The sequence below is a fragment of the Leptosomus discolor genome, chromosome 12 (genome assembly GCF_034619465.1).
Source record: "Leptosomus discolor isolate bLepDis1 chromosome 12, bLepDis1.hap2, whole genome shotgun sequence".
Taxonomy (NCBI): Eukaryota; Metazoa; Chordata; class Aves; order Leptosomiformes; family Leptosomidae; genus Leptosomus; species Leptosomus discolor.
In genome coordinates, this window is record NC_141402.1 from 13,797,292 (window position 1) to 13,809,546 (window position 12,255).

At 40.6% G+C, this 12,255-nt stretch overlaps 1 protein-coding gene across 3 annotated transcripts in view; it reads left to right on the forward strand.

The window, feature by feature from the left end:
- KCNQ1 (potassium voltage-gated channel subfamily Q member 1) overlaps positions 1–12,255 on the forward strand; it is a 359,122-nt gene that overhangs the window by 151,304 nt on the left and 195,563 nt on the right. The window contains exon 15 of one of the 3 annotated variants that reach the window (XM_086472063.1): positions 10,982–10,997. The exons of the other annotated variants lie outside the window; for them this stretch is intronic. Within the exon in view, the coding sequence (XP_086328189.1) occupies positions 10,982–10,997 (16 nt within the window). The remainder of the gene's footprint in view (positions 1–10,981; positions 10,998–12,255) is intronic. 3 annotated transcript variants of the gene reach the window in all.

Consider the following 12,255-nt stretch of genomic DNA (forward strand, 5'->3'; position numbering starts at 1 on the left):
CTCTAAGACACAGATCTAAAGCGATAGCCACAAGGGTAGGATTCACAATGCTTGCGTGGGCCCTCACGGACGAGTCTTACTCACCTGTGCAAGTTGCATGGACATATAGCTGGCAGTGGCCTGGCAGCTCAGCTCTTGGAGGTACCCCTTTACACTATGCAGCGTGACTGTGGGTGGATAAAGGTGTCTGCAGTCCTATTTCATAGCTGCTTTCTAGGAAAGCTCTTCCAAAGTTTGAATACTCTTGAAACCACATCGCTGGCTTACTTTGGCTGTGGATGGCCTTTTTTAAATTTATACCTCTGTGCCTTATACAGACCCAGCATTGTGTTTCCCTGGTAGAGGAGGGAGAGGTGATTACTGTGGAGTTAGGAAGAGAGAATTAGGGCTTGATAAGAGCCCTGGAGATGGAAGGCCAATGTGGTAGTGTGTCCCTACTGATTACTGGTTGAAATGGCTCATCTTAATTGGAAGCTTCCTGGCAGCTGCGGATAACCTGTAAGGTTGTAGTGCCTCATTTTTATTGCCTTTGGCTCTCTAATCTGTTATAAACAAGGTGTCTCATTACAAAATGAAAAGCTTTGTCTTCCAAAATGAGACTTATAAAAAATTCACACTCTATATTCTGAAATGTCTTTGGCTGAACCTTTTGCTTTCCTTTTTGCTATGTGTTTATCCAGTACTTCTTGTGGAATCGTTGTGCTTGATTTAGCTATTTGACTTTGCAAGAGCTGATTTATACCCATGCTTTACATGCATTATCTTTAGATGGGAAAAAGTCAGTTTAGAAAGCTTCCTGCAACTGGTGGGTAAGTAGAAGAACATTGCGGAATTGCTGGAACGTACTCTGTCTGAGACGCTAGCGTTGACAGCGATGCTCTGTTGTTTCTTTGGGAAGAGGAAGGTTGAATCAGCATTGCAATTAAATACAGTCCGTACAGTGAATGGGCTGTGGACCTTGTCTTCTCAAGGTGGCACTTGTTATGTAGTAGTCTGAAAGCACTGCTGTAGTTAAGCATCTGTAAATATTTTTATTATAAACCCTTATTTTTATAGCCTTATAGCTTGACCATAGAAATTTGCCTGCGGCAAGAACTTGGCAGACAGACTGCTGTCAACACAGGAGTCTTACGTATTTATTATCTTCTCCTTCTTAAATCTAATTCATTTTAATTAGAGATGGGCTTGTGCTGCAGAGTTCGGATCCAAATCTTAAACTCTCCTCCCTCAGGTTTAGAAGGTGTATAAACTTGACACTTACTTTTGGGCCAACCTTTTGTTTAAATTCAGCTGGCAACAGTTAGGCAGTGCAGTGGTATCAGATCCTCTTACTATTTTCTTTCAAAGAACAAAATTTTTATCGGCAGTGTCCTTTCTTCCATTGAGAATGATGTCTTCAGAAATGCTCGATTTATTTTTGAGTATTGTCTTTTGGAAAAAAAATCAGTTGGCTTCTAGGTTTTGTACTGTTTGGAAGAGAACAAGAAGTTGGAAGGCTTATCTCGCAACCTGATTTGTCTTCCTGGAAAAACACTAGTCTGTACTGATCATGTTAATAGTTCCCGAACTCCTGGGTCTAGGTAATGGCTTTCAGCTCTGGGTATCTGTGGAAGTGAGGTCAGGCTTCACAGGAAGTTACAGCACCATGGTTTGTATATGCAGGGAGAAGACACAAAAGGCCAAAACTCAGTTAGGTTGAAACTGGCCAGTGTTATTTCAGGTAACAAGAAAGGCTTTTTAAAGTATGTTAATAGCAAGAGGAGGTCTAAAAAAAGCGTTGGACCGACACTTGTTGAAGATGGTCATCTGACTAACAGGGATGGAGAAAAAGCAGAGGCATTCAATGTGTTTTTTTGCCTCAGTCTTTAATAATACTGATAGAATTTGGCCTTCTTGGTCCCCTGAGTTGGAGGACCACGAGTATTGGAACAGTGACTTTCCATTTGTGGGCACTGAAATGGTAAAGGACCAGCTGTATCAGCTGAAAGGTCACAAGTCCATGGAGCCTGATGGGATTCACCTCAGAACTCTGAAGGAACTAGTGGATGTTATGGCAGGACCCCTCTCGATCATCTGCCAAAGGTCTTGGGAGTCCGGGGAGGTCCCTGCTGACTGGAAGCCAGCCTGAGTTATTCCAGGTTACAAGAAGGGCATGGGGGAAGACCCAGGAAACCACGGACCTGTTAGTCTAACCTCAGCTCACGTTAAAACTGTGGAGGAGATTGTACTGGGTACTATTGAAAGACGTTTAAAGAATAATGCAGTCATCAGGCACAATCAACATGGGTTCACAAAGGGAAAGTCCTGTTTGGCTAACTTGATATCCTTCTGTGATAAGGTCATCTGCCCAGTGGATGAAGGGAAGGCGGTGGATGTAGTTTTTCTGGATTTTAGTAAGGTTTTTGGTACTGTCCCTCACAGCATCCCGCTGGTCAAGTTGTCCAGCTGCAGGGTGAGCAGGTTCACAGTGTGCTGGGTGAAGCGCTGGCTGAAAGGCAGAGCTCAAAGGGTTGTAGGGAATGGGGCTACATCTGAGTGGTGACCGGTCACCAGTGGTGTTCCTCAGGGCTCGACTCTAGGGTCAGAGCTGTTCAGTATGTTTATCGAGGAGGAGTAGAAGCCATCAGTGTGTGCCCCAGCAGCCAAGAGGGCAAACTGCATCCTGGGGGCACCAAACACAGAATAACCAGCTGGTCAAGAGAGGGGATTATCCTGCTGTATTCAGCGTGGGTGCGGCCTCACCTCCCGTGCTCTGTGCAGTTCTGGCCTCACAATTTAAGAAGGACATGAAGATCCTTGAATGCATCCAAAGGAGGGCAACCAAGCTGGTGGAAGGACAGGAAGGCATGTCCTGTGGGGAGCGGCTGAGGAGTTTGGGTTTGTCTAGCTTGGAGAAAAGGAGGCTGAGGAGCGACCTCCTTGCTCTCTGCAGCTTCCTGAGGAGGGGACATGGAGAGGGAGGTGCTGAGCTCTTCTCCCTGGTATCCAGTGATAGGACTTGTGGGAATGGTTCAGAACTGCATGAGGGGAGGTTTAGACTGGACATTAGGAAGCATTTCTTTACTGAGAGGGTGGTCAAACACTGGAACAGGCTTCCTAGAGATGGGTTTGATGCCCCAAGCATGTCGGTGTTTGAGGTGTTTGGCTAATGCCCTTAATAATTTGCTTTAACTTTTGGTCAGCCCAGAAGTGTTCAGGCATTTGGACTAGCTGATGGTTGTAGGTCCCTTCCAACTGTGAAATAGTCTATTCTGTTTTATCTCAAGTGAACTCCTAGATGCAAACACTTTTCTGGGGCAGAGGAAGAATCCAGCAACCTATGCCTTAGAAAACAAGTGCTCCAAGCATCCCCATCAGTTGTGCGTATCCCTCCCAGGTTCCCCCCAGCTGTTCAAAACTCTGATTTCTTCTGTCTTTCAGAGGCAATGTGTCAGTAGAGCAGGGAAATGCAAGTTTAGCGTGTATAGGCCCATGCTTCTTCCTTCTTAGAAAACCAGGATAAAATCTGGGTGAATTATATGTCTGAAAACCATTGACCTCAAGAGTCCTGGGTGTGAGATGAGGGTTTTTTAAGCCAAACAAGCTTTTCAAGCCTCCTTTGGCACCTGGCAATGGTGCAATGACCTGCTTGCCATAAGAGGACATTCCTCATCTAAATCTCTCCTATAGCTCTTGTTCATGGAATTTCCAGGCTGGAATCTCTTTTAGCTTCTGACCAATGAATTTCTCCAAGGTAGTGGTGGTGTCAGTAGCAATCCCATTGCTATTCTGAGGTGGAGCCATCAGTGCGCTCAGGCTGCTCTGCCCCAGCATTCCAGGCGTTCCTGAATTCTTGATGCAGAATAAATGAGATACTTGCTGATAATGTGTGATGGAGAGCTGCTTGCATCTGGAGCGGCTGACTAGTCATTCTGTGATGTGCTGTTGCTGGATACTTTGTTTTGCCTTTAGGGTTTTAAAAATAGGGAAGTGTTTCAGAAAATAACAAAGGAATATTTATGGGTATAAATATTTTTTTTAAAATAATGTAAAAAATAATCCGTGAATGAGCAATTGCAGTATTATTTTTCATACATAACTTGTTTATTTGTTTAACCAGTAAATCATCTGCTTAGAAAAGGTCTTGTTTTTATATTAGGACTTTCAGTTATCGGATTATTCAAAACCCCGGCTTAGACAATGGCAAAGTACTCTGTATATTGCAGCACTTCACCTGCTGCTTCCGTCAAGGGGTCATTACATTTGCTTAACTGGCTGGTAATCTGGAGTTCAACAATGCTCACTTCTCATTAAGGCATTTGTTATCCCTTTGTCCTTCCTCCCCAGTGCACTGACTACACCGAGCCTAGTTGGTTTAGTATTAGAAGATGAATAATTGCTGTTGGAACCAGAGATGAGTTTCTTTTGCATACTAAGTCATTCTAGAAGTGCTTTATCCATGGAATATGGCAGTGGTGTTCTTAGTTAGGAGGCCAATAATAGTGGTTTACATCTGGCATAAATCAGCAGCGTGCTTATTCACTTAACTCAGACTGCCTTCTCATCTTGTGCCTTTCCAATTAGGCATTCATACATGTCTTCCTTTGGTAGATTCTACACTAAGTCTCCATCCTTATTCCAGGTTACTTTGGACCTGGAGATAGTTCAAAGAAAAAAATTCACACTTAGATAATCCTGGTGATAAGGTCTGGGTTTGGTTTCTTGTTCCTGCCTTTTTTTCCTGGCAGTGCAAATACTGTTAGGACTTCGTACAAAACAAAGGCGGGCAAAATTTACTAATATCCCTTGTATTGAATAGGTCTTACATCTTTAATTACTCTATAAGTGCTTAATTGCTGTATAAAGAGCAGTCTTCCATAAATATCCAGCCCTGCTTTTAGCTCATGGCAGTTGGTTGCTGTGGTTATGTGAGTGGGATGTTGTACAATTACGTGTTTTGGTGTGGCCAAACACTTCAGAGTGGAGAAATTTGGAGAAATTAAGAGGCTGCTTTCCCACCGTGATTCATGTTAAAGGAGAAAAGATGGCAAGTGCATACAGAGCCAAGTGTCTCCTAAATATTTTGGGCTTGTGTTATCACTATATTGCTCAAGGGTTTTAGATTAATTTTGCAAAACTCAGCGATTGCTTTGATATGAGTGGTTACCCTCAAAGTCACATTCCAAACCTGTTTACTCATGCACAGTATAAGCACAGGGTTTCTTGCTCTACGTTCTCTTTAATACATATTCAGTCTGTTCATACTAAATAGATCAGGCTGATCAGCACATGACATGAGAAAATACTTGAGATGCATGTGGCTTTTACACTGGCAATACATCCTTTTACCAGCAAAAGCGGGACTGCACGAGAGGGACGGCTGAGACCGTGCAGGATGTGGCACCGTGAGGATGGAGTTGCAGTTGTTCCCTGTACTTGAACGTTTCTCAAAGCTCTGTTTTGTGTTGGCTCTCCAAAGTATGTGATGTATCATAGGATTTTTGATCACATGAAAATTTCAGCGTCAGGAAGATGCATCTCTTTGAAATACAACCATGTTGGTGTACTTCAGTGCCATCTACGGAGCTGCAAAGATTGCCTGTCGTTTGTGTGTCTCTTCACTATCATGTATAATACAGCTGTCATTGGATCAATCCAAAGCATTATTTAAAATTTACTTCAGAGGATAATTAGAAAATTATCAGAAAACATGTGATCGCTAAATTAGGGGAAGCTAAACCCTCGTTATATCACGCTGACAAAATCTGGCACAATTAATTCAAAGCTGGAGAAATAATGCAGATTTTTAAAAAATGTGACAAAAAAATTAATTTGGCCCTATGTGTATAAGTGTCGATCAGCAGAACCAGTAATACTGTGCTTGCAACACACACTTGTAACTTAACTTAAAATGACAGTTGGAAAATGTGTTATTTTTGGAACATGAGGTAGATTAAAGTGGTTAATGGCTTATTATTCTAGCTTTTGCTTCAACAGTATAATCAAGAAGGTTAACGATGTTTTGTTTGCACAGTGCTGTACTCGCGTCCATAGCTAATGCGTATTTTCATGGGCATTGCAAGCAGCTTTGCCACTGCGGCTGTAAATCACGTTGTTTCCTTGACACTTTGGGTGTCAATAGCCAAGAGGTGTACAAAAATAGCAACCAGTTTGTTCATTGGTTTGAGTTTGTGTGTGTCTCCATTGACCCACGAGGCATGTTTGAGTGACGAGGTTACAGAAGGGACCTAGAATTTCCTTAAGCTGTGATCTATGGGTGAGTGACACTGGTTGGTGAAAGAGCAAAAAAGGTTTGTCCACAGTTAAGTTGGCTCCTGAGTTACAGGATTGTCCTCTGTCAACTTCTCCATTTTGGATGCTCTGCTTGGGCTGATGAGTACTTGATTTCAGCTGGCAGTGAAGTCAGAGCTCTTAGCTAGCTGCTTTTTTGGTTTATTGCAACTGGTTTGGACACAGATGAAGCTTACCATCAGTGTAATAGGCTTAGCTCTCTTCAAGTCAGTAGCTGAGTATATTTATGGAAAGATCTGCATCGCTAGCTCTCCTCTCAAAGTACTGCCTTCTCACCATGCATTCTGTGCTCTTGTAGGGCGGTAGTGGAATTACCATTAAAGGTCTGATCGTTTAGTAAAAAAAAATTCACCTGTAGAAAACCAAGTAACTAAAAGAAGAAATAGGCAGCTTAGAGAAAGTGTGAACTTCAACCGATATTTCACGTTACTGTGACACGCAGGAATTGGAATCTTTTTGGAGGAAGAGGGCAGACGAGAGAATAGTTCCAGTGCTCACCAAGAAGAGCTATCCATATGACAGGTTAGTGCAGTAGCAATGAAGAGCTTTGCACAGGTTTAGCAACAAATGCTAGCTTTGGCACATTCACAGTACCACCATGCTGCATAAAGTACCTATATGTTTGAACTCTACCCGTTTCTTTAAAGGTGGTGGTTGAATCAACTGTATATACTAAATAATGCCAACAATGCCCATATCAGCAAAGACTTGAATTTGTGATAGTCGGTCAATGCTAAGGATTGTTTTGCATTACCTGTTCTTGTCACTCATCTTTTTCTAACAGTGCACGTTGCTGTTTTATTTATGTACTCCTTGCTACCCTGAGTATAATAGCATGTATTTTTCTCTTTAGTTTCAAAATGTAATATCAACTGATTTTGGACTTGCATGCTTTATACATACATACATATTTATGGAGTTCAATCTTCCCATGCACAAAGAATCAGCATTTTTGCATTTGTAGAGGCAGTCCAAAAGCCTAAAACTCTACGTAAGGTTAGCCAAAAAAGAGGCACCTGGAGCTGTGGTGCATGAAATAGTCCAAAACACAAAAATTACTTTAGAGTATTTTATTTATCTGAACAACAGAGAGCAGTGTGTGGATAATGTTCAGTGCCTTATCAACCAATTGCGCTTGAACCTCACTGGATGGCAAAAGCTTATGTTAAAATATTTGCCTTTTCCTTTTAAAGACCTTTCTTCCCCACAGCAGACAAGTAACACAATCCATGTCTAGCAATGTTGCCTTAAAACAATATGTACTAAAATAAATATTAAGTGAGTAAATTTTGGTAATTATAACATTAGTAATAAGTATTGCTTTTAGAACTTCAGTGTAAAGCCTCTTTGTAATTGAAATATCTGTGCTTTTGTCTGAGGGAGCTGTTTACCGGCTCTCTCTCCAGTATGTTTTTTACATTGCCTAACACTGAGTGAACATTGACTTTGAATATTATAGAGAAAAGCAAAAAAATGCACTGGAGATGTGTGACTTTGTTTCAAGCGCAACTTTGCTGTGAAGGACAACTTCTTAGGCTGTGCTTTTCACCTAATTCCTCCAAAATGCTGACAGGGATGTCTGTGAATGTTAAAGCCATTGTGAGCCTGAGTTAGCAGTACAGGGCCTTCATTTTATATAAAGGAAAAAAAATAATCCTTATTGTGTGTTCAGTATACCTCCTGCAGGTTGTAACTAGACCTAGTTTGTGGTGGCTTTACTTTTCAGACAGCTGTTGTTGATGTACAGCCGAATAGTACGACCTCACGTTCATTACCAGTTTGACAGCGAGGGGGCTTATGTTAAGCAATGCTCACTGCATACACACAGAAGCATTTACAGTTTTGACAGTAGCTTGTTTTACTGTACCTGAATGTTGTAAATATTCTTTTAGCTGTTGTTTTATTGAGGGCTTTATTTGTTATTTACTTGGGGACACAAGTTCATGACGGTGACTAGCCAAAACAGCCTTGGAGTGCCTTTTGTGTTTGTTGCAAGGTTCCTCTGCATTCTAGTATCTTGGGTATAACCCCTGTTGCCCATTAAGTGAGAACTGCTAAATCCTATATTGAAGTGAAACGGTGGCAATGGTGATGGTGAACTGTTCACCCGTGACCTGGCAAGGTGATTTTTCCTTTCTGTTTGTTGGCACTGGGTGCACATTAAAAATCCTTGAAAAGAATGCACAGACAAGCTTTTCAGAAGAATAAGTTAAATGACACAATCTTCTTCAGGTTTTCTCAGTGAAAGACCATAAAATTAATTACAATTTATTTTCGTCCTAATGGTCATGAATTGCATTCGAACAAAGTACCCTCTGCTCTGTGTTTTTCATTTTGCGTAAAAGAGATGCCAACTAGACACTACTGGGAATGTTTTTATCCCCAAGGTCTATATTAATCCTTTCTTGCTAAAAGACACATTTCTGAAATATTTGTCATAAACCTGCCATGCTGTTGTCACATTGTTCCTTTCGTGGTGTGAGCAGTTCTGGGACTTGTGCCAGCTTTGTTCCTTCCATTCACATAGGAAATTTGCTACGAAGCGTCTGGTTCTCAGATGAATAGCATGATGCTTGTTCATCAACCTGACTTTGGTGATTCATAACCCAAATGTCTGATGCTATGCAAAGCAGGAGTAGCCAGTATGTTGCCTGTCAAGTTTACTGACATTATATTTGCAAGTATAATTTTGATTGAATGTGTACATAGGAAGGGGGGACGGGTTGATCATTTTAAATAGGAGTCAGATCTTTGAAATACTGAGTTTGTTGCTTAATAAATTCTACACATAGTTAGGTAAAAACTGAATGAGTCTGAGGCTTTGTTTTATCTATATTGCTCCTGTTTATCGCAAAAGTTCTTCTGCCATCTTTTTTTCTGAGGCTGAATGACTGAGAAATATTTGCATGAACTGGAAGAGGGTCGTGGATCTCTTGAACTTACAGTGTGGCCAAAATGTGTGTTGGAATGAGTGTCCATTCTAGGGGGTTTCATCTATGAAATACTTGTCTCAATTGGTAAGCTAAAAATAGAGTTCCTTCAAAAGAATTTGTGTACAGAAGAAAAAAATCAGTTTGCAGATTAATTTTTTCTTACATGCTTTGCAATTGTAATTGGACTTTTTTTTTATATGTAACAAATGTCTTGAGTGCATTACTCTTGTGCATTACTCTGATTTCATTTAAAATGCAGTTCTATTTTAGCTCTGAGTATTCTGGAGAATAGCAAGAATAATTTGATAACGCTATTCCCTTGTGAAAGCATTTAAAGTATTATAAGTGCTTCCATTTCAGGACTGTGGAGTACTGTCTGATTAAATTATGTGTTGGACTTGAATACAACATTTATGAGCTTCTTGAACCAAACTTTGGCAGTTTCTATAATATTCTAAAATTATGCCAAATTTGGGATTATTTTTCAATATGTGCTAGGATATATGCTGCAACATAGCTGATAAGCTCACTTAAGAAATGGTGATAGCTTTTGTATATAAAAATAAATTATTTCAATTCATTACAGAGCCGAGTTAAAATTATATAAATAAGGATGTTTCTAATAGTAACTAGATCTTACACACATCAACGTGAAGTTCAACACAAGTAACAGGGAAAATAATGAGAATTTTTCAACTTTCAGTTCAAGGGGCTGTGAAGGTTTTATGGCCAAGGTGCAGTTATTAGTTTAGATACCTAGGATTCTTCTGGATCAGGCTGCCATATTCCCTAACCTCAAAACCAGGACACAAAAGATATGTATTGGGAGAGAGGCAGCATTTTTATTCAAGCAGTAGCTACATGCATGAGGCTTCAAGCACCACTGCATTTCTACCAACTCTCTTGTAGTAGACCTCCCTCCTTAATCTAGATCTCTTTCTGCTGTAGAGCTCCTGCCCTCCTGTGTCTTGTCCTAAAGTATCTATGAGCCCTGAACTGTACTATTTCCTTTTGTCCCTCTTACCATGAAGTTATTTATTCTCTCATTGCTCATCAAATCACCCTGGCACCTCTAGTCCGCCTCAGATCCCTGGAGTTTTCCTGTCTCTCTGCCCCACACCTCTCATGCAAGTTGGTTGCTGTTAATGTCACCTGCTGTATTGTCCCCATAGACTAAATTCTAGAGCCAGTGCTCAGTCCCTGTTGTCACTGACACATGTTCTCTTGTCTGCTGGTGTCTGCCCTGGCGTTGGCCATCAGTGCAATACTGGGATCTTGCTCCTGCTTCTGTCTAGGAGTCCAGAAGCCCAGAAAGGAGCTGCCTTTACTGAAATCTGTGGACGCACAGTAGTACTGCTCCTGATGGAGGTGGAGGAACTGGCTTGGGAAAGGGTGGGATCTTTGAGGGAAAACAGAGCATCTTTTACCCCTGTGTGGACCTCTTTAAAAAAAAAAAAAAAATTCCCCCTTGATTTCTCTGTTTCTAATTAGCTGCTAATATGGATAACAGATAATACATATAGGTCATTTCTTGTTGAAAGTCTGATTTAAAGTCATTGCGTAATGAAAAAGTATAAAAAGGGCATCACCTTGCTGCCTGTCGTATGGTTTGGTTTGTAAATGAATAAGCACTCTGTCAATATTGCAAACTCATCCAGGAATCTGAAAGTCAGGAGTTATTTCTTTGCTCCTGTGTCACTGCTGGTGATAAATCAGCACTTATAACTAGGACCTTATTTTGATGCACCACATTAAAGTTCCGGACAGCCTGCAGTAACACAAGTAATAAGTTGTAGTAAATAAAACCTGTCACAGTAATGATTATTACTATATGCTTGTAATATTTGTTAAGTTATAGAGTCAGCAAAAGGTCTTTGTCATCACTTTAAGGAATATAAGAGCATGGCCCCATTATAACTCTCCTCCATGTGTTGGTTTTGGAGTCAGTATTTTGTTCTTGGTTTTGACCAGTTTTCTTCCAAATTCTTTACTTGGTGGGTATCACTTCCTGGTAAGGCTACAGGAAAAGCTCAGGTCATGCTTAGGCCATTTCTAAATCTATCAGCTAGTTTTTCCAAGTAAAATATTGTAAATTTTATTTTTAAAGGGAAATGTTATTAGACATGCAGTTAATTAAATTGAATTAGCTATGCATCAGCTCCTCAGTCTCAAAGATTCTCTGTCCTGCATTTCTTCTGGCTAGAGATAAACCAGGGTGGTTTGACTGAATTCAGTCTTTCATGAATAGTGATGTAGCTTTGTGTCAACACCAGCCAGGTAAGACATTGTACCTGAAAATGGCAATGCTGATGTTGGTAGGCTTATCTGCGTTTTACTTCAGAGGTTACCTGCCTTCACCAGCAATTGTCATATTAACATGGCTGGAAGCATACCTGAAATCACAGTTAGCTATTGCCGTTAGCATTATTCATATAGCCGTTTAACTCCCGTGGGAAGCTTGAAGATATTCCACTGGATGTAACATCTGGAGGTTCAGATACAGCAGCCCTAGTTCAACAAAGCTTAAGGAGGCTCTTAAATCGTGTTGAAGGAGGTACAGTATCATTTAAACCAAGTGCAAGCTTAAATGCTTTTCTGAACGTGTGATGGTCTGCGAGAAACCTGTAGTAGGTCAGCTACAGTAGGGTGTTACAGGAGGCTCTTCAGTACGACACTTGGTTCAAGCACGTTCAAGTTGTGCTTATAAGCTGGGAGTTCTGCCATTAGCAAAACAAGAAGTAATTTTCAAGGGACAGTAAATGCGGTAGAAAACTTTAGATATATCTTAAGAACAAAATATAATGCAGTAAGTCCTGCACTTAAAAATAAATAAATTGTCATCTCCTAGAAATAATTTCTTGACGCACAAATCATTTGCTGTTCTGTTACATTGTTGTTTCACTTAATAATTTAGGATAAATCAATTTCCCTGTTAGATATTGTGTATTAAATGTTGGCTTTTTAAATTGCTGTAAAATTTAAGTTACTTTTAATGATCTGCTTAAGATAAACAGAGTTTGGCCTCTTCATT